The sequence below is a fragment of the Typopeltis vanoorti genome, chromosome 18 (genome assembly GCF_054136105.1).
Source record: "Typopeltis vanoorti isolate ZY-2024b chromosome 18, IOZ_Tvanoo_1.0, whole genome shotgun sequence".
NCBI lineage: Eukaryota > Metazoa > Arthropoda > Arachnida > Uropygi > Thelyphonidae > Typopeltis > Typopeltis vanoorti.
Genome location: NC_143566.1, coordinates 46,511,993 through 46,539,570, shown reverse-complemented (window position 1 = coordinate 46,539,570; position 27,578 = coordinate 46,511,993). Strand labels below are relative to the sequence as shown.

At 36.3% G+C, this 27,578-nt stretch overlaps 1 protein-coding gene across 2 annotated transcripts in view; it reads right to left on the bottom strand.

Annotated features, from left to right (window-relative positions):
• LOC150096630 (meckelin) overlaps nucleotides 1-27,578 on the bottom strand; it is a 575,505-nt gene that overhangs the window by 362,927 nt on the left and 185,000 nt on the right. For both annotated transcript variants that reach the window (XM_090408005.1, XM_090408006.1), the window contains 3 exons: nucleotides 26,301-26,387; nucleotides 16,331-16,399; nucleotides 4,596-4,653 (listed from right to left, as the gene is read on the bottom strand). In XM_090408005.1, the coding sequence (XP_090264131.1) occupies nucleotides 4,596-4,653; nucleotides 16,331-16,399; nucleotides 26,301-26,387 (214 nt within the window). The remainder of the gene's footprint in view (nucleotides 1-4,595; nucleotides 4,654-16,330; nucleotides 16,400-26,300; nucleotides 26,388-27,578) is intronic.

Sequence of the window (27,578 nt, the reverse complement as noted above, 5' to 3'; positions counted from 1 at the left end):
AAAACAACAGATTGATTACAAACTCACAAGTTACAGGAAATGCTGGTTGATTAAAAAAAAAAAGAAGTTAATGTGAAATTTGGCATTGTTTGGACCTCGCAATATTTTCAAAGTCAAGTTGATACGAAGAAGTGGCTAATCGCAGACAATCATCCAAATGATCATTTGTAATTTGGTTTCTTAATTGATTTTTTATGATGGTCATATTTGCAAAAGCGGATTCTGACAAGTATGTTGATCCGAAACACAACAAAATTTTTCGTGCAATATCAGTTAATATTGGGAATTTTTCATGTACATACTTCCAAATGACTTCACTGTTTATTGATTTTAAATGTAAGCTAGTCTGAATGTTTATTATCTCAAGTTCTACTTCAGCTTGGTTTTATATCAAACAGCCCACTAATTTTATTTGAAATTTCTGTGATGTTCAAGTTTTCTTGAAATGGATTATTGACAAAAGATACAATCATTTCAGTTTTATTAAAATCTTTAAATCTTGAATTTATTTCTTCCTGAACTAATTCTATTTCACGAATAAATTCTTTTAAATCATAGTGAAGCCTTTCTTGATTTTGTTCAAAAAATTTTAATAAATATGGGAGATGTCTAAATTCACGGTCTATATTTTTCTTTAATAAAAGTAAGTATGTTGGAAAGTTTTTATTGAACTTAACAAGTCAGTTAAATTTTTATCTCTACCTTGTAACTCTAAATTTGAATTGCTTATTTTCGTACAGAAATCTACTAAAAATGATAAGTGTAACAACCAACTTTTATCACTCAATTGTGGATAAATATCTCCTTTTTCATCAAGACAATTTTTTATATCGTTAATTAATACAAGAAATATTTCTAAAAATTGACTTCTGCTGAGCCAGCAAACATTATTGTACAACAGAAGTTCCCTATCATCATATGCCTGTAATTTCAGTAACTGGCGTTGCAGGGCTTTTCCTTGAACAGAATTTACAATTTTAAATGTAATATCCAAAACATCTTTTGTGTTTAATCTTTTACTACTCAGTACTTGTTGGTGAATAATACAGTATCTATCACTGCACGAGCACCATCAGTAGTAATAGACAAAAGTTTAAAAAGCAGAAGTTTGTGTTGTTTCACAAATTTATCAAATGCCGAAAAAATGTCTTCTCCCCTAGTCCTTCCCAATAATGGTATAATTTTCAAAAGTTCTTTACTTGAATAATCTTGACATACCATGCGAATAAATACCATTAACTGAGCAATATCAGTGAAGTCGCTTGATTCATCAAATTATAATGAAAATGCAACACACTGGTGAATGTCTGACATTAACCTGGCCTGGAAACTTTTCTCCGGCAATTGGAACTCTTCCTTTCAGCAATTTGAAACTTTGTCTGTAACCTGGAAGTAATCTCTCTCTAGCGACGTCTCGAACCGAAAAGTTCCTTTCTGTAAGCGGGAAACTCCTCTCTCAAGCAACATGGATCCATGCAGTCACTCTGATGGCAACTCTGCACTGGGCAGCCTCCTCTCTGACAGCAATTCTGGAACCAAGGCCCCTTCTGCTTGCTTCAGACCCTTTTTATTAGGCCTCCTCTGAGACCTCGCAATAGAAGTTTGGCAACCCCCAAAGAATCGGTACGAGTCTTTCATCTTACGTTTCAAGTTCGGCACGCCTTTTGTTCTACTCTGCTTTCTTTTGATTGTAAGTTGCTGGCCATCGGAAAGTTGTTTGAACTCTTTCTGACTGACTTCGGAGATGTTTACACTTAGAGCGTGCAAGCCTTTCTCATACATACAAGTTTCAATAACAATCTTTCTAATGCCACCATGTACAGCTTCGGCAACAAAAACATTGCCTTTGTTTTTAACACTCTAACATATTCTTATTAAAGCAGTATATACAGTTAGCTTCAAAAGTTATTTACAAAAACATCTAATGCAAACTATACCGAGACAAACAAAGCTTATTTTTTTTACAATATTCGCATGGGACTTAACCTAAGTAAAAAATCGATCTAATGTGCTTTGGAATATTTAATATTTAAGCTACAATCGAGTTTTTACACTTTGCTTATAATTGTATTCACTCGGCTCGCTGTTTGACTTCCACTGATCCAAATTAATTCATTTACCCAGACTTATAAGAAAATTACTGATTTGACAATTTTAATGAAAAATAAATAAACAATAGCAATACACTTAAAGCAAATTAAAAATAATACAAAATAATGATAAATAAAATATTATGTTTTCAGTTTTAATTAAATTTGTAAGTAAGGAGGAATACACCAGAGATCCACCAAACATCGCTCCACGATCGACATCCCTGGATTAGAGCGTCAGTTGACTTTTGGTAGAGACCTTCAGTAAAATATACCTAATTAAATTATACATTTTTGGTCGTTTTATAATAGAAATACAATTTTATTAATACAGACCAGTTTACAATAAAAACATTTATTAAAACCTACCAGTTTCGCCAGCAAACTGTCTGGCTTTTTCAAGGCGTTACGAAGATATGAAAGCTAGTAAATGCAAATTAAAAGGAACATAAAAAATGTTGTAAACCAAACTAGTAGCTATGGTTACACGTTTCGCGTGACAGAGATGACTTATTGTTCTTATTCATTATCAAGCATGCGTGTTTGTTGTAGACTTGTAATGTGATTACTGGCTAGCTGTAGTTCAGATTGATTAAGAGAGAAGATCAAGTTTTTCCACGAACTATTTAGAATTGCACCCTGATTTCTGTTGGGGTTTCCGCCAGTTATTAATACTATTGTGGCTTCCTTAAATACACGATGCCTGTAGTCATCATCGAGATATGGCATGGAGCTGTTTTGCCAATCTATCGTGTGGTTAGACATGCAGAAATGATGTGCTAAGCCGGAAGAGATGCTTCTGTTGTGGTTTACATCACCAACATGTTCTTTTTGTCTAATTTCTAAACTTCGTGAAGTTTGTCCGATGTAGGCAAGACCACAGGAGCAGGGAATGTAATATACTCCTGAATATTTGTAGAACGGAACTTTATCTTTTGGAGATCCTAAAACTTGTCTGATGTTGGTGGTTGGGTTGAAGACCACTCTGATGTTGTGGGCTCTTAGTATTCTTGCTATTTGATAAGAAATTGACTTGATGAAAGGTATCACTACTGTAGAAATGTGCTAACAGTGGGAGTCTTCTTGTCTGGGGTTGTCATTGTATAGATATTTTTTGATGATGTTTTGAGGATATCCATTTTGTGATAATGTGTTGGCTATTAGTGAGAGTTCATTCTGTGTATCCTCCTCTTCTGATATAAACTTTTTGGCTCTATGTTTCAACATGTGGATAATACTCAGTTTGTGTGTCTTGTGATGGTTTGAAGTATAATGAAGATATCTTCCAGTATCTATGGGTTTTCTGTAAATGGATAATTTGACACTGTTGGGTTGTTTTTTTTATCAAGATATCTAAAAAATGCAGTTGGTTGTTGTTTTCTACTTCCAGAGTGAATTTTATCTTGCTATGTATTGAGTTGATTTTATCCACAAACGATTTTAGGTTGTCTAAGCTGTCTTGCCATATGATGAATATATCATCCACATATCTTCACCATGTAGATGGTCTCGGAGAGATTGCAGCTGGGAAGCCCACTATCACCATCTTGTGCAGACCTTTTCATGGAAAAACTTGAAAAAGAAATTCTCTCTGCAATCTCTCCGAGACCATCTACATGGTGGAGATATGTGGATGATATATTCATCATATGGCAAGACAGCTTAGAGTATATTACATTCCCTGCTCCTGTGGTCTTGCCTACATCAGACAAACTTCACGAAGTTTAGAAATTAGACAAAAAGAACATGTTGGTGATGTAAACCACAACAGAAGCATCTCTTCCGGCTTAGCACATCATTTCTGCACATCTAACCACACGATAGATTGGCAAAACAGCTCCATGCCATATCTCGATGACGACTACAGGCATCGTGTATTTAAGGAAGCCACAATAGTATTAATAACTGGTGGAAACCTCAACAGAAATCAGGATGCAATTCTAAATAGTTCGTGGAAAAATTTGATCCTCTCTCTCTCAATCAATCTGAACTACAGCTAGCCAGTAATCACATTACAAGTCTACAACAAACATGCATGCGTGATAATGAATAAGAACAATAAGTCATCTCTGTCACGCGAAACGTGCAACCATAGCTACTAGTTTGGTTTACAACGTTTTATATGTTCCTTTCAATTTGCATTTACTAGCTTTCATATCTCCGTAATGCCTTGAAAAAGCCAGACAGTTTGCTGGCGAAACTGGTAGGTTTTAATAAATGTTTTTATTGTAAACTGGTCTGTATTAATAAAATTGTATTTCTAAAACATACCTAAATTATCAGAGAAAAAATCAATTTCCCACTATAACCACTGAATAACTGAGGGATTACTGCACACATCTTTACACAATATTATTATTTACATGTCATAAAATTTTATTTATGTTATAGTAAAAATGCACCAAATTATATACATACATACCCACATTCTACACTATTTTTACTTTTTATAATTCTATATAGAATATGAAATGTAGCAGGAAACATAATAAAAAAAAAGGATACAAAGATCATAAAACACGAGTTGAGAATCATCCCAGAGTTTTCCGACCTCTACAGTGCACTATAAAAATTTTCATTTAGAAGCATTACTCTATTAGAATATACAGCATAATATTTATATTCATTTAGCACAATTTTCTTTCTCATCCATAATTAAACAAGAACAATTTCTAACTGAAAGCTAGAAATAAATGGATCCAGGAAGTCAGTCACTAAATGTTACAATGCAACAGAAAAAAAGCAGATAAATATTTAAAAAGGGAAGCAAAAAGTAATACCTTTCTTAGTTTTCCAAGCAAATGATGAATTTCAGAATGATAGGGACCATGAGGAAGTGTAGACATAGAATGGACTAATTGAGAAATAAGTAGTGACCCCCATTACAACAGTCTGATGCAAAAATATATTAGGAACTGAAACAACTTAGAAATAAAGTAAGTATATAAAATTAATTTATTTATTAGCTAATTCAATCAAACCACAGAAAAACTGATGTTCTAATGTATTTCACGATGTTATGAAGAGTACAACAGACTAAAATTACCATGACATGCTAACATCTAGTATTGCAATAGCATGATCATAGTTCAACACAATACAGTATATGCTATACAAGGATGGACTAAATTATTGTAGCATTCATAAATTAAAGATGCCAAGAAATTATATTCTTAGTTTAATCCTTTAGTCAAGTGTAAACAAACAAAGTTTGCTTGTGAAGTAACTTCACGACTGGGCAACTCGTATATAGTCTAATGACTGCACATCACTTGTCTTAGTATCCCATAATGCAAAGCACATATCCTTTCAGACATGTATAATGCTATGCACTATGAGAAGTCACTACTCAGACTGGTTTCGACCTTTATTGAGATCTCATCAATGGGAGCCAGACCCAGAATGATACCAAGGTTGAAGTAATGCATTATATGCACTAAGGAAAGTAATGTGAAGTCATTAACATTTATATATGATTGAGTTGCCCAGTCATGAAGTTACTTCACATGCAAATTTCATTTGTTTACACTTGGATAAAGGATTAAATGAAAAATATAATTTCTTGGCATCTTTAATTTATAGTACAGGGTGGGCCAAAAGTCATGAAGGGGTTTCAGTATTTAATAACTCCTTTTTTTTTGTTTTTTAAAATACCATAGCACCATATACAGTATACATAGGAAATAAATTTACACTAGGTGTGAAAAATCAAATCTTGTGAATAGCATCTATTTTCTGCTTTACACAAACATGCCCTTTCTAAGACATTTTTCATGACACTTCTTAGTGTTTCAGGTTCCAGGGCTCTGATTTCAGCCTGGATAGTGGTTTTGAGGCAGTATGGTGTGAGATAGAGGTGAATAGATTCAAATACTTGGTGGGATGTTGTTATAGACCTGGTAATGTGGATGGTGGTGATAGTGAAATGTATAGTCAAATAAGCCAAGCAAATAAGAAAAGGATGATCATTATGGGTGATTTTAATTATGGCAATATAGATTGGAATGAAGAGATAGCAACTGGAAGTAAAGAAAATGAGTTTCTTGAGTTTTTGAGGGATAACTACCTCAGACAGTATGTAACAGAGGGCACAAGAGGATTAAGGGTCTTGGATTTGGTCATCTCATCGGAGGATGTAATTATCAATGAGGTATCAAATCATCCACCAATTGGCGAAAGTGACCATGAGGTGATTACTTGGGTGGTTGCCAGCAGTGCAAGGACCCCTGTGAAAAAAGGGTATATGTGGAACTACAAGGGGGGTGATTATGAAGAGCTCAGGAGACAGCTTGCAGGTGTAGCATGGAATGAGGAGTTAGCTGGAAAAGAGATCAATGCAGCTTGGGGGATTTTCAAAAAATATTTAGTGGATGCAATGTCTAAATGTATACCACGGGTGAGAAGGTTAAATAAGTTAGGTGTGAGATGGATGAATAAAGAGATTAAGCATGCAATACAGAGAAAAAGGGCATTGTGGAGGCAGCATAAGAGAAGTGGAAGTAACCAATTTCATGAGTTCTACAAAGACCAGGCAAGGAGAGTGACTTGGTTGGTGAGAGTAGCTAAAGAGAGGTATGAACAGCAGTTAGCTAATGAAGCTAAAAAGAATCCTAGGGAGTTCTTTCGATATGTAGCCAGCAAAAGAAAGAATGATTATGGAAGGATGACATTGATTGGAGGAAATGGTATAAAGACAGCTGTTGCAGAATGTGTGGTGGAGATACTTAATGAGCAGTTCATAAAGATCTTTCAATCTTGTGAATGTGACTTCATGGAGAGATTAAGAGCAGTTGATGATGGGGAGGAGAGACTGACTGTAAGTGAGCAAGAGGTGTTTGGGGAGTTGAGTAAACTAGATGTAAATAAGGCTGTGGGACTTGATAATATATCACCGCGTATTCTGAAGGAATGTGCCAGAGAGTTGACACCTGCCTTGACATATTTTTTTAATACGAGTCTTGCACTTGGTCAAGTCCCTAAAGAGTGGAAGGAGGGCAAGATTGTGCCACTTCATAAAGGAGGAGATCGAACTCAAGCATCAAACTATAGGCCTATCTGTGTGTCAGGTGTTGTGGTTAAGTTGTTGGAGAAGCTTGTGAGAACTAGGATCCAGAGTTGGGTTGACAACAATGGTATAATCTTTGATGGACAGCATGGATTTGCTAAAGGGAGGTCGTGTTTTAGTAATCTACTTACTTATTACAATAAAGTGACTGCTTCCTTGGACAGAGGAGAAGGATACACAGTAATATACTTGGATTTCGCAAAAGCTTTTGATAGAGTGCCTCATGATAAGTTGACAGTCAAACTAGAGCAGATGGGGTTGGATATTAGATTAGTGCATTGGATTGGAGACTGGCTATCTGATAGGTATCAACAAGTTGTGTATGGGGGTGCAATATCCAGGAAAAGGAAAGTCACTAGTGGAGTGCCTCAGGGATCTGTTTTAGGGCCATTACTATTTAACTTGTATATTAATGATATTGGCGAAGATTTGGATGGAGATATTCAGTTGTTTGCAGATGATGCAAAGTTGGGACGAACCATAAAGAGTAGTGAAGATGTTGTGGCCTTGCAAGAAGACTTGAATAAATTGAGTGATTGGGCAAGCAAATGGGGATGTGAGTTCAATGTTGCAAAATGTAAGGTTTTAAAATTTGGAAAACAAAGATGGGATGCAGAATTTATGCTTGGTGAAAATATATTGTTGGAAGTAGAGGAAATAAGAGATCTGGGAGTGATAGTGGATAAGGATCTAAAATTTAGGGGTCACATCGCCAAAATTGTGAAGACAACACAAAGACTTCTGGGAATGATGAGGAGGACACTGACATGTAGAAGTAGGGAGATTCTTGTTCCATTGTATAAGGCTTTGATTAGGCCACACATGGACTATTGTGCCCAGATTTGGTCACCTGGTTTTCAGAAGGATGAAGAGATGTTGGAAAGGGTCCAAAGGCGACTGACTAAGGTAGTTTCTGACCTCTGGAATGTCGAGTATGAGGAAAGATTGAAAAGATGTAATTTGCAGAGACTAGTGGAGAGAAGGAAGAGGGGAGATATGATAGAGACCTACAAGTTGGTAAGGGGTTGCTATAGGATCAATGGTGGAGAAGTTCTACAGCGAATAGTGGGAGATCAAGGGAGAACCAGAGGTCATCCCTGGAAACTGTATAAAGAGGGTGTGAGTAGGGGAGTGAGAGGCAGGTTTTTTTCGTGCAGAGTTGTGAATGATTGGAATGCCTTGCCTGAGAGTGTGGTGTCTGCAGGGAGTTTGAATGTGTTTAAGACCCGGTATGATGAGATGTGTGTGAGATAAAAGGACCTCCTAGATGAGTCTTTGACTCCATGAGGTCTTGTTTAATAATAATAATAATAATAATAATAATAATAAATACTGTTTTTCAGTTGTTGGAGTGCCTGAGGCTTGTTAACATAAACGTTTTCTTTGAGATAACCCCATAGGAAGAAATCAAAAGTCGTCAGATCTGGAGAAAGCGATGGCCAGCTTATGTCACAACTGCAGGAAATTATTCTTCCCTCAAAAATTTCCCTGAGCAGTTGGATTGTGGTTCTTGCTGTGTGAGCTGTCACTTCGTCCTGTTGGAACTACATGTCATGTTTATCTTGAACTGCTGGGAGTAAGAAATTTTCGATCATAGACCGATATTCATCTCCTGCAACAGTGACAGGGTTCCCAATGTGATTTTCAAAAAAGGTCCAATCACTTCTTCCGATGTCACCCCACACCAGACCGTACACTAGGGGGGGGGGGGCAATTCCCTTTGGTGAATTGCTCTAGGATTTTCCAAACTCCCAAATCCTGAGGTTTTGTTTGTTAATGAAGCCTTCAAATGAAAATGTGCTTCAAGAGACATTATCTGCTTGTGGATAAAGTCAGGATCTCTCCTTGTTAATTCTTGAAATCTGTGGGCATAATCTGGTGGTTACAGCTGTAGCAACAACTGGATTTTATACGGAAACATGTTCAAGGTTTTCAGAATATGCTGGAGTGACATCCGAGAGACTCCAACCTGCCCAAACTGCCTTTGAGTTGTGCTCTGGTCTTCTGCAACACTATCACTTACATGCTCAACTGTGGCTTCATTCCTAATTGAGCCTGGTCTGCCTGTTCATGGAAGGTTGCTTACTGAACCCTGTTCCTCAGAACAACCAATCAAATGTGTAATCATCGATTCGCTTGGAGAATCTCTCACACTGTAATGGCAATGATATGCTCATTGGGTCAGAATTATCGATCCTTGGTTTTGATAGTAAAATTTCACAGTTCATGTTTGCTGTTCAGTCATGAATTTTTCCATGGTTAATCTCCAAGGTCTTCTTTATAAAATCTGTAAAGAAAAATTTTTAAAAACAATTATTAAAACTTCAGATCCCTTCATGACTTTTAGCCCACCCTGTATAACCAAGTGGAAAAACTTTCAACATCTATTGTGGCATTCAGCTTCTTTGGGAAGTCACTTTAGATAGTGAAATACAATTTGATAGCCTTTGTAACTTGGTTAGTTTCAATAGAACCCTTTGGTTGGAACGATCTGGGTTTAAATTCTATGATGTGAAGAACCTTTAGCAGGGCTTTTCAATCAAAGGTGAGTCAGCTGGTTTCAAATGGAAGTAGAGAGTTTTTCCCTAATAGACATCAAGGTTTTTTGTCCCTCAAAACAGGCAAACCAGTCCCGTGAATTCACACATATTACAGACATAGACTATTAATGGATAGGAAAGGCAAAGAGAAACCCTTGTTCTATAATAATTCCCAAGTAAACTGGCACTGCTACCATTAGACTGAGAAGGAAACACATATAACTTAGATCTTTCCACATGTAGTGATTGTCATACTTTTGGTAACTATCTCATCATCTCTGTTTACATTACCAGGAGATTTTAGAAGTTTGACATCCTCAAGAAACAGTCCTTAAGAGTGAAATTACCTATGATAGTGCCTAGGTGTATTTAAGATGTATGTGTACTCATAATAATGCTACTTGTAAAATCAAAATGTGCAGTTATGTACAGTTTTGACTTAATTAGTTAGAAATAAGGTGAGTGTACAAATTTAATTCACTTACATGGCCAGAAATATTTATTTTCAAAAAGAATGCTTCCACTACATTATTATTGATAGTAATATTTTCACATAAATTCTGAAGTCTAGTTCAAGGCTTTTTGAGTGTGATGTATTTGAACCTTTTTCAACTGACACAAATAAAGGGTGATTTTTTTAAATTTATTAAAATAGAGTATTTTAGATTAGTTAGTGTATTTCTTAATAATTATTGTATTTAGTGTATTTATTAATTTATTTGAAGATGTACTGTTAAATTAAGATGGTTTTTAAAAATAGTGCCAAAAACCCAGTTGGAACTCTTAGGAAAGCTTCCCAATCAAATCAAATGGTATAATCCTGCTGATGCTTACTTTGCCAGATTATCAGAGGAAATCGAGCATTGCTGCATGCAGAGAGCACTGTCAAATACTATGCTTGGATTGCAGTCTGGGCATTTCTTGTGTGGGAGCGGTAACTTAAGAGTCCTTCACTCCTGCTGCACAACCATGCTCATTAAATTTCACATTATCTTACTAACAGCCATAATAAACAGTACAAAAAATTCTAGGTTAAAAAAATCTCAGCACTCCAATCAATAAAAGAAAACTGTCAGATTAGCCTTACTAACATCAGATGTCTTAATTCTAATATCAATGATGTGCACCGCTACCTACAGCTATCTAAACCTGATATGTTATTCATCACTGAACCACAACCGCTGGCCTGGTTGGCTGAGTGGTTAACGTATCCGCTCTCCAGCCAAAAGACTGCGGGTTTGAATCCCACCATGGACATGGATGTTTGTGATTGTCTGTGAAAATACTAGTGGTGGGGGTGGCAGTAGATGGCATTGGTGCAGATGATGCAGTTCGCTGTAGTTGGTGGAGACGAAGAGTTGTAGAGTATGTGCCCTCCCTCGATGAGTCTTTGGACTCCTTGGAGGTGTCACATAATAATAATAATAACTGGCAACTTGTGCAACATTTCATCTCTACTTCACTCATTACATCTTCCACAATACCTTTCATAAGACCTTCAACCTATTCTCATAGGGAGCATTCCACAGACCTGTTATTATCTAGTGATTCAACTCTGAATCCTTTCTACAACCTCCTGATCCTCAAGAAAACTGGAGAATATAAAGAGAGATAAAAATTTCCCTATCTTTATTTGTTAGAGTATTTTTCAACATACAAATAATCCTTTGAACTATTTTACAAAGTTTTGCAATATTCCCTCTGAACTTCAACTCCCTGTTCACCATTACCCCCAAATCCCTAGCTTCATTAATTTCCTGCAATCCAGTACCATCAATGTGATATGCATTATGTAATATTTTTAACAATAACCTTACATTTTGCAACATTAAAAGGCAAACTTGAGAAATCTAAAACTGAAGTAAAACTTTGTAATAGTAAAAGCAAAGAAAATGCCATAGTGATCCTTAATACAGGTGACTATAATACAAAATAAAAGAACTGCTGGCCTGGTTGGTTGGTGCATTCGTTCTCCATGCCAAAAGGCTATGGGTTCGAATTCCGTCAAGGGCATGGATGTTTGTGATTGTCTGTGAAAATACTAGTGGTGGTGGGCAGTAGATGGTGTTGGTGTAGATGATGAGGTTTGCTGTAGTTGGTGGATTGAGTGGTGAAGACGGAGAGTTGTAGAGCAGGTGCCTTCCCTTGATGAATCTTTGGGCTCCTTGGAGGTGTCACGTAATAATAATAATAATCAGATATGCCAACATACATTCCAATAGTGAAGGACATCACAATATCAATGAAAAATAAAACCCTAAGTCTCTTTCACACAATATTACAAACTGGCCAATGGAAATTTTGTCCAAATTAAAACTTTTTTACCTGCACACACTAAACTATATGAGGTATCTAAGATCCACAAACATGGAGTCCTGATACACCCCACAGCTGACGCAGGCTCTACCTTAGAGTTTATAGGCTCTACCTATAAACTTGTCAAACATCTGGAATCTGAACTCAATAAGCATACTGGCAAGACATCTTACATAAATTCCACACACTTTAAAACCACTATATAGAATCTTCAATTGGAGGAAAGTGATTGCTTAATGAACTCTAACGTCTTGTTCAGCTCCGCTAATGTGCCAGTGGATACACTAGAGCTCCTTTCCAAAATATTCCCTCTTGATATTTGTATAATCTTTAATGCATTGCCTTAAACAGGACATTTTAGCTGGAATAACTAGCTCTTTCAAAGCTGTTAGCATATGAAAGAGCTTGCTTTGGACAGGGAATGGTTGAAGGCTCTTATCCATGTGGGACTCAACCCATCTGGAGGATGGAAGACAAGAAGTAAAACCAGCTCTTTAAACAAATTGAAGGTGTAGCAATGGGCTCCTCACTTTTACTCGTTGCTAACTTACATGTTAACTTAACTTATCCTCTGAAATTTTGGCACTTAATTTGTCCCCCCCCCTTCAAGTCCAAAGTATGGCTAAGGTATATATAGATAATGTCTCTGCTATTAGGCTACATTGTCAAATGGCAAAGACATCATCTATATACCTCAAAACCCTGAATTATCTTTACTGTTAAAGAGAATAAAGAAAGAGCTCTGGTCTTCTTGGACACTTTAGTTACAAGGTAAAATCAGATGGTTCCCTAACTTGTTCAGTGTCTACTGGAATCTCACACACACACACACACACACACACACACACACACACACACACACACACACACACACACACACACACACACACACACACACACACACACAGGCAGACCTACGTGCTACTTCACATCACCATCCTGCCCTTTTTCAAAAAGCCTCCAAGGACAAAGCAAATTTAGTCCTGAGGAATTGTACTGCATCTAGAACAACAGATGATTACACTTTTTGAACAGAATAGTTAACAAAAACCTCACACCTAAGTCCTTAAAGTCTAGAGATTTGTTTCAATAATAAAATACCATGAGTTGGCATAATGAAAAGAATTATAAAAACGGAGGAAACTTCACATAAAAATCTTTATTAACATAGAAATTTTTGCCTCAGTGTGATAAGTATCGTCAGTGCAGAATCACAAAGCAACAATTAAACAATAACAGACAATTGTAAAAAGTGCCTAAAAAAAAAAAATTCTACAAAAAGAGACAATATATAATGCTGAAACAAACTTTCACATGCAAAGATAAGGATGTCATTTTACCTCTTTGCAAAAGAGATTGTTAAAAATGATATCAGGATTGTGGAATACTGATTATGAAGACAGATTGAGAATTTGTAGGTTGAAGACACTAGCAAACAGGAGAAAGAGGGGGGGGGTGATATGATTGAGACTCACAAAGGGTCATACAGGGTTTCACTTGATGGAATTTTCATTTTATGGAGGGTGGGAAAAGGACAAGAGGGCATCCTTGGAAGCTGAGAATGAATGCCACTAAGAAGGAGATGAGAGTCAGATTTTTCTTTCATAAGGTGCTGCATGATTGGAATGGATTGCCATTGGATGCTGTGTGTGCAAGCAGTATGAATGAATTCAAGAATAAGCATGTTAGCGGCCTCCCTCGATGAGTCCCTGGAGGTCTTTCTTAATAATAATAATAAAGTTTTTTACTCGTGTTTTCCTCCATTTTTATAATTTTTTTTGAAACTCTTAAAAAGTATAACCCTCACCCTCCAATAAGACTATAAATACACCATATCCATACCCTGCATTAAAGGCACAACAGACAAATTGGGCTCACTCCTGAATTGACACAAAATCAGAAGTAAGGAGAGTGGAGACTTTTGGACAAAGTCTCCACTTTCCTTAAACAAGTTAAGGACTGCCTGACCTCTCTCTCTCTCTCCTTCCCAGGTGTCTACAATATACCCTATCAATGTGGGATCCAGTACTTTGGACAGTAGACAAATCTGATCATGTTTGGATATCTCAGTAATACTGAAGGTGAAGTGAAGGGATGCGAGCTCTTTTCTTGCGAGAGATCAGAAAGGACTGAGTTTTGGTGGCATTCAAGTTTACAAGGTTGTCCTTGCCCCACTAGGATATAGCTAGATCTGAATTCAGGTCACTGGTCATGGTAGATCGTGAAGATTCTAATACTCGAGCACTACAGGGTTTGTTGAATGAAAAGGAGGAATGGTGTGTACTGTCATCAGATAAGCTATGGATAGGATTAGAAGTGTGTGAGAACAGGTCATTTAATACAAGAGAAAGAGAGTGGGTGAAAGAACAGAACCCTAGAGTACTCCTGCATTGGTGGGGAAATCTGAGGAGAGTAAATCATCCACCATGACACATAGTGAGCAACCAGTGAGAAAGTCAGACCACAGAATGACAGTTTGTTAAGTAGGGGGCCCCTGGTGCATAACCTGATCAAACGCCTTTGAAATGTTGAGGGCAACCACATGAGTTTTTCAAAATTTCTCCATTGACGTCATGGTCTCACTTTACTTTTTTTGGTAAGAATTAGTGTTGATGGGTTGTTTGGTTGGATTTCTGTTGTTTTTAATGTTTTCTTTAGTTAGATTTTTAAAAGTTTTTTTAACTATTTTTTGCAGGAGAATTTTTGAGATTCACATTAAAATTGCATTTCCCTTGAATCCCCAGTCTAATCTGCTTTGACTCAAAATTTCTCTACCAAATCAATCTGACCTTTTCATTGTGTTTGGTGAGGAAGAGATAAAGAGGAAGGGGCACGCAGTGAGAGGTGACAGACTTGCAAAGATACAGCCCACAGACAGGGGACTCGGTTTCCTGTCCATACGTGGTCTTGACGGTTCACCCTGCAGTCACAGTATTTGGTCTCCCTCTAGTCAGGAACTGGCAAAATATGTGGTTGCAAGATTTGATGTTAGCTGATCGAGAAGCCTCCAGTTTCATTACTACTAGTTTGGTACCGTGTACTAACTAATGGTCAACCTGTGGAACCATTTTACTGCTGTACCTTCAAATGAGGAGGGTCTGGGTCCCCTCTCACTGTAGACCCTCCTCAAATGAGGAGGGTCTGTGGTGAGAATGGTATGTCATTAAGGGTATCACTCTCACTGTGGAAAATGGGGAAGGTGATAGAACAGAAACAGGAGCCCTTGTTCTGATGACCAAACAACATGGCTGCAGCCACTTCAGGTTGCTAATAAGCAAGGTGGTAGTATTTCACTGGGTGATGAAAGACATCTACTGCCTAGAAGTCTAGTTGGCATTTCCTCTAACTAGGGAGGATATATTTTTCTGGCATCAGTGCTTGCCAGGGCTGCGTTTGTAGAAATAGGCTGAAAGGTGGGGGATAACTTGACTGTGAGAGACTCTATATATATTGCACATCAACAGCCCTTTAGTAGTCCATTCAGTAATTAGATATTCAGTAGTTGGATTTGCAAATTGCTGAATCCCTTGGTAATTTGAGGTGCCACAAATTACACAGGCCTTATTAATTTGTTGCACCCTGAAAAGCTATCTCTACTTTATAATGCAATTCCAAATTTGTTTATTATATTTGAAACCACAAGGTTTCCATTATAGAAGGCATGAATTAAAGAGTGGCTGAGTGACGCACATCTTAAAATGATGTACGGTGCTAAGACTATTAGCAGGAAGGTGACCATTGGTGTACAATTAATTAATATGTATATTAGTGACATTTCTACCTCCATCAAGGAAGATGGAGAGACAGTTGAAGGGATCTAGCAGCAACTGGCCACAATAATGGCTGCCTATGATATGCAGTTGTGCATATGAGAAGGATCGATTTGGTCTTAGGATTTGAGGAATGGCTGGAGATGGGGGGAAAAGATACAATGGAAGCATACAGGTTAGTGTGTGTGTGTGTGTGTGTGTGTGTGTGTGTGTGTGTGTGTGTGTGTGTGTGTGTGTGTGTGTGTTGGGGGGGGGGGATCTTACAATACTGTTACAGGTGGAATTTTGCAGTTTAAGGCTGATGGAAGTAAAACTCAACATGTTCCTAAATGGACCTTTCCTCAATGAGTCCTTGGATTCTTTGAAGGAGCATTTTTAATAATAACAATAAAGCTTTTCCTGGTGATGTCATTATGGTTAGCAATCTTCAAATGATATGTTAAAATAACTTTCATAAATCACAGCAAATTGATATATACTCTATATACTAGGATATACAGTACATGCTATATATATTCTTTGTTTTATAATATATAACGCAGTACTTACAGTCAATTCAAATGTTGTTCCAAAAGTGAAAGCAACATCACGATCTTCTTTGTTAAAATATTTACAAAACTATACAGGAAATACAATTATTTTAATCAATTTGATCAATAATTATAGTAAGTATTTATATATATAGTGAGCTATCAGAAACACTAACTATTAAAAGCAATACAATAGGGGTTTGTACATATATAACAGAGAACAGTGAGCAGAGATTAGGTGAAAAGTATACAAAGTAAGGAGAGAAAGAAAAAAAAAAAAAAACAGTACTGAATAACTACAAAGATACACCCCCTGTCCAAAAAGAAACCGAACTTACTTTTCGAAAATAGAAGAAACTAGTGGCGCCACCCGTTGCATCTTTTTGTTGTCGAAAGAGGCAACATTCATTAGTGTTGTGTCAACTGTTTATGACATTTGTTTCATTAGAAGCTGAGTTATAGTGCCAAGAGTGACAGTGTGTGTTGTGACGAATGGTCTAAAAATGAGTTTCAAACAGAGAGCTGCGATTGACATTTGTGTTATTGACTTTTTGGTAAAACTTGGTAAAAGTTTTACAGAAATACTTCAAAAAGCATACATCACTATATGCTTGTAAACTGTATAAACCACTCATAAACTTGAGTACAGGTGTACTCAAGTTTACAAGTGGTTTAAGCGATTTCAAAGTGGTCGTAAGACGCTTGAGGATGACGAAAAGCCAGACCGTCCAAAAACTGGACTGAGCGAAGTTAACATCCGAAAAGTGCATGATTTGATCAAAAGAAAACCCGAAATTGTCCGTGAGATTGATTGAAGATGAATTGGGGATTCCAAAATCAACTGTGCACAACATTTTGACAGAGAATTTGGGCCTTCGTAAATTAAATTCGTGATTTGTTCCCCACAAGTTGAACACTGCAAGGGACCTAATTAAAATCGCTCATAAGGACTCAAACTTCTTTGAAACGATTGTTACTGGTGAAGAAACGTGGTGTTTTGAGTATGAGCCAGAAACAAAGCACCAGAAGAGGGGCATCCGAAAAAAAGTTGCTTGGAGAAGTCAAAAGTAAAGACAATGCTGATTTGTTTCTAAGATTCCAAGGGCATTATCCACAAAGAATTCGTTCCATCTGCCCAAATGGTAAATGGTGAGTTTTATCTCGAAGTTTTGAAGTGATTGATAGCGAGAATTCGTCGCATACAGCATGAATATTGTGATGAAGGCAGCTGGTCACTTTTGCACGATAATGCACCATCTCATCGTTCGAACATTGTGAGACAGTTTTTGAACAAAAACCACGTTTGTGTGTTGGATCACTCGTCATATTCACCTGATTTAGCACCCTGTGACTTCTTTCTCTTCCCACGACTTCATTTGCCAATGAAAGGAAAGCGATATGACACCATTGAAAATGTTCAAGCAGCAGTAACCACGACCCACAACAGTATCCCAAAAACCGATATAAAAAAACTCATTTAACGAATTAACTGACCATTCCAAATGCTGTATTGAAGCTGAGAGAGAGTATATTGATTGAAATAAATGATTTGAATAATTATAATTGGCCGTGTTTTATTTTCTATAAAAAGTTCGGTTTCTGTTTGGACAGAGGTGCATATGTTATGAAGTAAACATGTTTATTAACAAAGAAATATGTGTTTACAGATAATGATATGTACATCCACAACTTCAATGGAATCTAGGTCGAATAAAGAATTAATGATGGTAAATTATGTGCTCATAATGGACACGTTGTCTTTCAAGACAGGCTTCATAGTGCATACAAAAGTTCTCTGTCATCTCAGAGAACAAGACTTGGGACATCTGCTTGATACATCATGTAATTTTATCCTTTAGTTCATCAAGGTTTAAAGGCAGTTCATGGTGGAATATTCATTCCTTCAACATTTCTTGGACCATTTGCTCTACCAACTCCGTATGAACGAAAATAATGCTCAACAATAAATGTTTCCTTTTCTTTAATGTTCCACGGGGATCAGCATTCATTTTAGACAAATTATGGACTCTACAACCATGTTATAACTAATAATTTTTAATTTCCTAACGTTTCTACTTTCATACTAAGGTCATCATCTGGAGTATACACATGTATACAGAGACAAGCTATACATTTCACACGGTATGCTACAGAGACAATGATTTGATCAACGGTTATACTACTGGCCTGACCTCTAGTGAAAATAAAATAAAATTAAAATAAATCAAAGCTATATTCTAATTAATACAACATCAGAGAAACATTCTTTCATATAGTTTTTTTCATATATCATCATCATCATCAAATTCCTGCCATGTACCCTCAAGGGGTGTACAGGATATGATAGTACTACATGAAAAAAATTACATCACTATTAATTTCCTATCTACAATTTTCCTCCAAATCAGTCTGTTACTTGTCAAGACTCCAACATTATCAGATCTTATATTTCTATCGTCTAAGGCACTTTGTACCGTATCAATCCACCTATATCTTGGTCTTCCTCTTGATCGTTTTGCTGCCAACCTGGCAGAGAACACTTGTTTTGCTAATCTTTCCTCTCCCATTCTATTTAAGTGACCATACCACCTGAGATTAGCTCTGCTAACACATTCTTGGATGCTGACAATGTCAAGTTCTTTCCTAATATCCTCATTTTTAATATGATATTGCCATTGATACCATCTGTTCATGCCTCTAATCTTTCTCAGGACTCTCATATCTGCGGTCTCTAGTCTTTGGTCAAATGTTTACTTCTGACCCAGCTCTCAGATCCATAAGTTAAAACTGGTTTGAACACTGTCTTGTATACAGCTAATTTAGTGTTCCGAACTAATTTCTCTCTTATTCCATATGAATTTATTCAATTGACTTCCCACCATACCAGCTTTGTTGATTCTGTTGTCTATTTCTATATTTAATTTACCATCTTCAGTAAAAATCGTGCCTAAGTAGCTGAAATGTTTTATTTGTTCCACAGGTTCTCCATTCACAACACAGTTGACATTTTCAATGATTCTGCCTATTTTCATTGTCTTTGTCTTTTTATTGCTAACCTTCATACCATATCTATTACAACAACTATTCAATTTAGTCAGAGAATCTTGCAGACTTGGAGCGGTTTTATTTAGAAGTATAACATCATCCGCATAAAGCAAAGAGCTAACATTAACATCTCTAATTTTGACATCATGTTTAATACCACTTTCCTTCATAATGTGATCCATATAGATAATGAATAACAGAGGGGATAATGTATATATCCTTGTTTCACACCAGATTTAACATTAAACCATCTTCCTGTACTTCCTTTAATTCTAACTGCTGACTTACAACTCAAATAAAGACTAAGTATTGCTTGATATAATGCCCCATTGACACCATATAACTGCAGCGTATTGAATAGCTTCTCTCTTGGCACCTTGTCATATGCCTTTTCCAAATCGACAAAACTTAAATACAGATCTTTGTTATATTCCCATGATTTCTCGACTATTTGTCGTAAAGTGAAGATCTGATCCTGACAGCCTCTATTTGGCCTGAATCCAGCTTGTTCTTCACCAAGCTTTTCTTCCACAATTCTTCTCAACCGTTTCTCAAGTATACTTGCATAGATCTTGCCAGGAACACTCAGTAGGGAAATACCTTTGTAATTCTCACATTCAGTTTTATTTCCCTTTTTATATATGGGTACTATGAGAGCTCTACTCCAATCATCGGGAATTCGTCCCTCTGTTCAGGCTTTCTGAACTATGCAGTGCAGCCACTGTATGACTCTTATACCACCATACTTCAGCATTTCTGGTCGAATATCATCTACTCCTGCTGCCTTTCCACATTTCAAGCCTTTGATGGCTTTTTCTACTTCAAGTATGGATACGTACTCCTGACTGCATGCCTGGTCAGTGTTTTTTACCACTGTGCTGTCATCACTGCTTGTTTCATTTAGTAGTTTTTCAAAGTAATTACTCCATACTTCAAGGATATCTTTTTCTCCCATTTTTATGTCACCTTTATCATCTCAAACTCCTTTTACAGCACTCTTTCCTCCATTCCTAAGCTTCTTCAACAACCTCCAGAATATTTTGCCACCTTCTTGATATTTATTTTCTATATTCTTGCCAAAGTCCTCCCATGACTTTTGTTTAGCTAGTTTTACACAGTGTTTAGCATTCTTGCATTTGTCTCTATATTCTCTAAGAGCACAAGCTGACTTATTTGACAGGAACTTTTGATATGCTTTCTTCTTTTCCTTCACTGCCTCTTTAACTTCCTGTGTCCACCAGGGAGTTCTGATTTTTTTATCCTTGCAGACAACCTCACCACATGCCTTTCTGGCAGAATCAATCAATGTTTTCTTCAGAGTTTGCCACCGAATCTCCAAGGTTTGATTCCTATTCTCAAACTCTTTCATTTTTTCTTCAATAATCTTTGTGTATTTTAGTCTACAGTTCATATCTGAGAGCTGCTCAACTTTTATTCGCTTTAAAACTTTTTTACATGTTATTCTTTTCATTATGAAATTTAATTTTATCCTGCTCAAGACTAAGTAGTGATCACTTCCAATTTCAAATCCTCTGTACACTCTGCTGTCCTGCACCAGGGAGAAAACATCACTATCAACAATAACCTAGTCAATGAGACTTTTCTTATTCCTAGCCTCTTCTCTCCATGTGAATTTGTGCACATTTTTATGTTGGAACATGGTGTTAGTAATAACTAGTCCATGTCCTGAGCAGAAATCCAACAGATATTTGCCATTATTATTAGCTTTGCTCTTTTCTCCAAATTTTCCCAAAATATTTTTGTAGGTCTCACAATCATTTCCTACTCTGCTATTTAGATCCCCAACAAGAACCAACTTTTCATTTTTCATTGTGTCAGTTGCTTTTTCTAAAGCCTCAAAAAATTCCTCCACTTCTACCTTAGTAGAACCTTCTGTGGGACCATACGCACAAATAAGTCTCATTGTCCAGTTCCCCATTCTCATATTTGCCCACATTACTCTACTTGAGACTGACTGCCATTCAAGAAGATTAGACTTGTATTTTGTGTTGAATACTATGGCTACTCCTTCTTTTCCTTGATTGTCATTGCCTGAATATAACATTTTGTATTTATTGCTCAGAAAGATCTCACCAGTTTTGGTCTTTTCTGTTTCAGTCACCCCTATTATGTCGATCTGGTACTTATCTAATTCCTCAGCTAGCTCCATTTCTTTGCCATTCAGGATTCTTACGTTGATAGTACCGATCTTTAACTCTGGTGATGTTGAGTTGGGGTTTGTTTTCAGATTTGTTCCAGTAGCTGACTTTTCGCTGTTCGCCCTGGTTCCCTGGAGAAAACAACGGGGGCCTTGTTTAACCGGGCGACACCCCAGCCGGCATAAAATTTTGTCATGTTGTACCATCATTTTTTATTTTGGTTTAACCAATAAGAATACAATTTGGTTGACTAAATCCCAAATTGCCAGCCTATCTCGTTCGTTCAGTATCCATGTCGATACCCAACAGGGTGCACCACGAGAAGGTGAGGATTGGACATTAGGTCAGAAGCCCTGGTCGGTTCTATGCATTCCTTTAAAGGCTATGTGGAGGTCTTCTCTCAGTTATACAGCTTTGACCCTTAAGCACCCCTAATAATATTTTCTTAATTATTAATATTCTATTAATTCCCCCCCCCACACACACACACACTCATACGTGCAGAAGAGTAGGCTAAGATTTCCGTGTGTGGTGCGCAGTACTGGGTGATGTGAGGTGACACTGAAAAAAATGGGAGGAGTAATCAATGACGTGAAGTGAACGTGTGGCGCGCAATTTAAAAAGTCGTGCAGCGCCTAGGAGACCCTCTTGTGCTCTTGTTCTTTAGGCTGAGTTTTAGACTTACTCTTGTGTGGAGTTTTCGGGTGGTCTTGCTGATGTGTATGGAGATTCCTTGTGGCGTCCCCTCGTTCCCCACGGATTCGAGACAATGACGGAGGAACTTTGCCGTAGATTTCCCAACAATTTACTGGTCGGTGACCAGCCCAATAGAAGGTATTCACCGGTGCTTACGGAGATGTCGTTATGATGTTGAACGAGTTTACCATGGAACAACGACTACCTATTTTCGGCGGCAGAAGTAAGTGCTGATTGAATCTATCAACAATGCCTCAGAGCAAGCAGAAGGAATGTGGTGTCGAAAATAATTGTCCAGACGAGATATATAAAGTGGCCAGATAATTCCCCAGCAATTGGTAACGTACAATCCATGTTTTAATATGTGTATAAGAAGGATATATGTAAAATTTAGGAAGGACTCTAGAGAAAGTTTTCTTTGAATGATAAAGTAATAACGAGAATTTTGAGTATTTTGTTAAGTAAATTAATTGAGAGCACGTGGTGCCTAAGAGTTGTCTTTTAATGATAGAAAGGGTTATGAGAATTTTGTGATAAGAAATTGTATAAGAGCACATGAAGCTAGTTTAGTAATTTAGCTAATAATTGTCCTTAGTATTAATGAATAAGTGTAATTTTTCAAGTGTAGATTGTAAGCCTTAACTGATGTTCTTTGTCATGCATGCTAAGATAGATACTGAGAATCTAAGTAAATTAGTGCTCATTCATTAGCAATTGCAGATTATATATTAAGAGTGAATTCATAGTATGTACAATGTTTCAATTGAATTAAATGTTTTGTTCTTTTTATTTAACTGATGACTTGCCTGATTTTCTTCTCTGTTGCACTTGCTCATAAATTACGGACCACAGCGGGAGATTAAATTATAGAGAGGCTACGACTGCAAACGTAACTCTTAGTAACGTAAGATTGTATGCTAAACTATGTTCTGGTTCCTCGATTCTACACTATCTGTTAATCTAGGATTCGGGGTGGCGCAGTGAAAAATAAATTTTCCCTGAATCCGAAAAAGGAATTAGAATCAGTGTGAGACAAAGGAATGGGTATCCGCCATTACTAATTCCTTTGTCCCACAAACCACTAGCATTGTTCTTGTAAGTATAGATCGGCCAAGAGAGATAGTGAAGTTAAGAGACTTAAGATTGAAGATAAAGTTTTAGTATAATTAAGAATAATCAAGAAGTAAAGATAAGAGAATATAGACTAAATATAGAATAAAAAAGAATAAGATTAAAATAAGAGAGAAAAATTTTACATCTTTTTCTTGTCATGTCTTCCACCCACAAATTCAAAGCTTTCTCTACCTTGAGTAACGTCTTATCGCGCACGGTACCCATAACTTTTGCAGATTTGGGCGCAATGAAAAGACTGGTACGAATTTTTTCTTTGTTCTTCAACACTTCACGTATCGAAGATTCGTTTTTATTATAGATCTTGGCAACGGTTGCAATTGACTTTTTTCTACTTCAATCATATTGATAATCTTTGATTTTTCACTAATACTGAGCACTTCAAGTCTTCTCTTTGGTTTTAAAGCCATTTTAAAATTTTTCACAATTTATTTGCTTGAATTTAAACGCAATTTTTAATTGCAATGACAGACAATTGACTGCTTTTTTCAAAAATTCGAGTAAAACTAAACATGAACAAACATGCAGGTTTAAGTCCATGCGCCTAGCAAAACAAGCGTGTTTCGACAAGTTTTCAGCCTGCGCATATGCACGTTTCAACCGGCGCAGCGCTCAACCGTTTTGCACGCTTTTTTAGAACCGTGGTTACGGGGGGAGCTACTGTAATTATCATAACTTAATTTTTCAAGAAATAACATATGCTAAAATATTAATTATAAAATACTTTCCTATATTTCGGTAATGTTACATTGTCATCATCAGGGATCACAAAAACAATGAAATGTGCACAAAGGCACTAACACTGGGCAAATGAGGCTGAAGAATGCAACAGAAGTTGAGTCTAGAATCCTAAACAGTGTTCCCTATTAGGCTAAATTGGGTAGTCTTGGCTGTTGGGCTGACAACCTTAAAACATATTCTCCCAAATTTGGGAGAATATTTATATTTACTGCGAATATTTATATGTATTGTGATGTGATAGAGTGGCCTTCTTCCAGAGTCCTGTGGTGGGTGTCCATGGCATTGTCAGCAAGTCCAGAGTGGCTGTATTGGTAAAACCAGATGTAGTCTTTATGGTCAGATATCCTGATAGTGGCTGTCCAACCTATTTGGCCATAGTAAGACAGTTTGCAACCGCAAGGGACCTGGTAAACTCTTGGTGGGTCTAGATCATGGGTCTCTAACCTTCTGGCTTGCCTGGGTCACATTGAGTGAAGAGGAATTGTCTTGGGCCGAATATAAAATGTATAATATAGTTAATATATATAAGTAACAAAACTTCATTTATTTTTTAAAATTTTTTATTATAACATAAAAAAAGAGGGCAGCATAAACACAAAACTAGTGAAATATTTGGCCTTGTTTACGTGAAACCGTGGTTCAATGGAAGTGGTTGCAATTCGTAGTGAGCTCTCAAGGTTCTCGTCAGAAATTTTTGATCTAACTTTACTCTTCATATGCTTCATTCTTAAAAATAGTGGTTCACAAATACTACCAAAAAGCGATGACACAAATAATGTGCGATTGTGAAATGAAGGATGTTTTTCTCTGTGAAGATAGGTCTTATAAAAATCTAGCAAAGAGAAATGATCAAATTTTTCTTTGAGTTGAATATCTGATTACTACAACTCTATACATTCCATTTGAAAATTCAAAGGTAATGTATTTATGGTATTTATGTTGACTGAAAATGGAGTCTCAAATATACAAAAAAAATTATAATTGTTTCTGAAATCTTGAAACCTATTCTCAAATTCCTGTATCAAAATGGCAAAAAATACAGCATTTTTTCGTATCACATAATAATGTTAAAAGTTTAAGATCTTATGGGCTGCATTATTAACAGTCCTAGGCTGCACACGGTCTGGACACCCCCTAGTCTAGATGATGTGGCTGGTTCTTTGGTGGAATGGATAAGAGATGCCAGTTTTTTAGGTGGTTTGCAAGTTCATATTTCCTATATCTGTATTTACTATTTAAATAGTAATTACCAAAGCTGATAAGGGAATGCCACTGTGGTTTTAAACCAATTAGATTACTAAGATAAGCTTGCCTTCTTACTTCTAGATCGTTCTACCTACTTCCCTATAAACTACCACCACACAAATCATAACACTACTCCACTTCTCTCAAAATATGTAAAAACTTTAGAAGGTGCTAGTCAACATCTATATCAGTTCAGCTTCAAACCTCTCCTTCTCTTTCATTTTAGCTTTCTGCTCTAAGAAACAGCCTTCTTCAAATTGTTTTTTCCCAAGAACTAATCTCCAAATGTTCAAGGAACACATCAACAGATTTCTTCTTTCTACCAAAAATGCCAATATGGCACTGTTACATCAGTTTTTATGACCTCTTGAAGGAATGATGATAAAAAAAAAAAAAAAAAAAATTACAATGAACAGTCTACTTAGAAGTGTTCTGAAATTATTTCCAGGTTTATTGTTCTAATAAATAAAAACTAAGAAATATAATCAGCTGGTTTTGCTATGCGCACGTGCACACACCCACCCACCCAAACATTAACATGAAGTGATGAAGATAGATAGCAAAATAATATGTTAAAAGAACCATTAACTATGGAAAAATCAAGTCTTGTGTTGCAACTGTTATGTTAGCAACAAACTACAATTATTGGAGTATTAGAAAGCAGAGTGACTTCCATGTGTCGTGAGTTCAAGCCCTGATTCTTATTAATGGTTACATTTATATGCTATATTTAGAAAAAATTTTCTTCCAAACAGAGAAATGCAGCCATGTTCCATGGTAGGTTTGCAGATTTCTGATTTCTCTTTTATGAGCAACAGCCTTACACTATTGGAGTGGCACACAGCTATGACACCATATGGCATCAGCTATGTGCCACTTGTGGATGATACTGTTTTGGTGTCTACAAGTGTATGAAAGTGAAAGTTGACCATGTGCACAAATGTTTGAAAACTGAAAGAAATAAAATCTTACCTGCATATCCATACTTTCTAAAAATTCACTGCCAAGGAATGTTCCATTCAGTGCATATTTTAAGGCAAGAAAATGAAGTTTTGATTCCTATAAAAGAGCAACAGAAAATTTCAAAATAAGATCAACTTCGAATTAATATTTTTAATGGAATAATTTTGGATTTTAAATCAATTTTAGCTATATAAATAAAGAAGAAATCTTTGTTTGTTTCATCATTTTTAATTATTCTAGAAGCTTGGTTCTGAAATGTAATGAAAGGAGTTAGCATGAAGATATCTTTATAGGTTGATTTCCAATACACTTCTAATAATATTCCTAAAACTTTTTCAATTAGAACATAAAAAAATGGATTGTTTGTTCTCTTTTCAATTTCTGTTGTGAACTCAATTTTAGGGATGAATGTTAAAGGAAACAAACAAAATCCTTTAAGAGTACATTTTCACATACAGTAGAGAGCTCATCATTAAACCATACTTCTGGAAATAAAACTTTCTTTTTCAAGTGAAGAAAAATGACTGAAGGCATAGGAAAAGATTTGTGGCATCAGGTGAGGAAAGAACGGCGACAATTTCTTCAATGGAAATGTTTACAAATAATGACACTAAATCTAAACTGGCTGAATATATGACAAGTTGATCTGAATGTGTGCTATTCTCTCTCTCTACTCCTCTACAAAATGAGCTGAATTTTTAAACAGAATATGAATGGCCAATGTTGTTCTTGGATAAATATTTAAAGAAAAGACTCCAGGGAGTCCAAAGACTCATCGAGTCTTTGGACTCCCTGGAGGTGTTATGCAATAATAATAATAATTTTTTGGGATGATAAGCAACAGTACAGCATGCCGGCACATTTATTAATGGTGACATATGGATCCAGTACATTTAAAAATTTGTAATATTCAATAATTTTTACACATTTACTTAGTATGCAAATAAGCTTAGTTATTTAATGAAATTTACATTTTTCACTATTTCTATTGTTAACATATTTGCTTGGGATGCGCCGAAGCAGGATTTGGCCAACTTTACTTAAGTAATGCAAATGTTTTCAATGAGTATGTATATATATATATTTTTTTTAAATATTTGTTTATAAAATTTAATTCGCAATTATATAAGTAAAGTGTTTCATAAAAATTGATCAGAAAGCTTACAGGAATACACTCATCGACATTCACGAGTTGCCTCAGCGCAGACCACTAAGACATAAACGCTGCCCAAGCATCTATATATATTCTCCTTTTTTCAGTGAAACCTTATCAAAATGGACCAATAA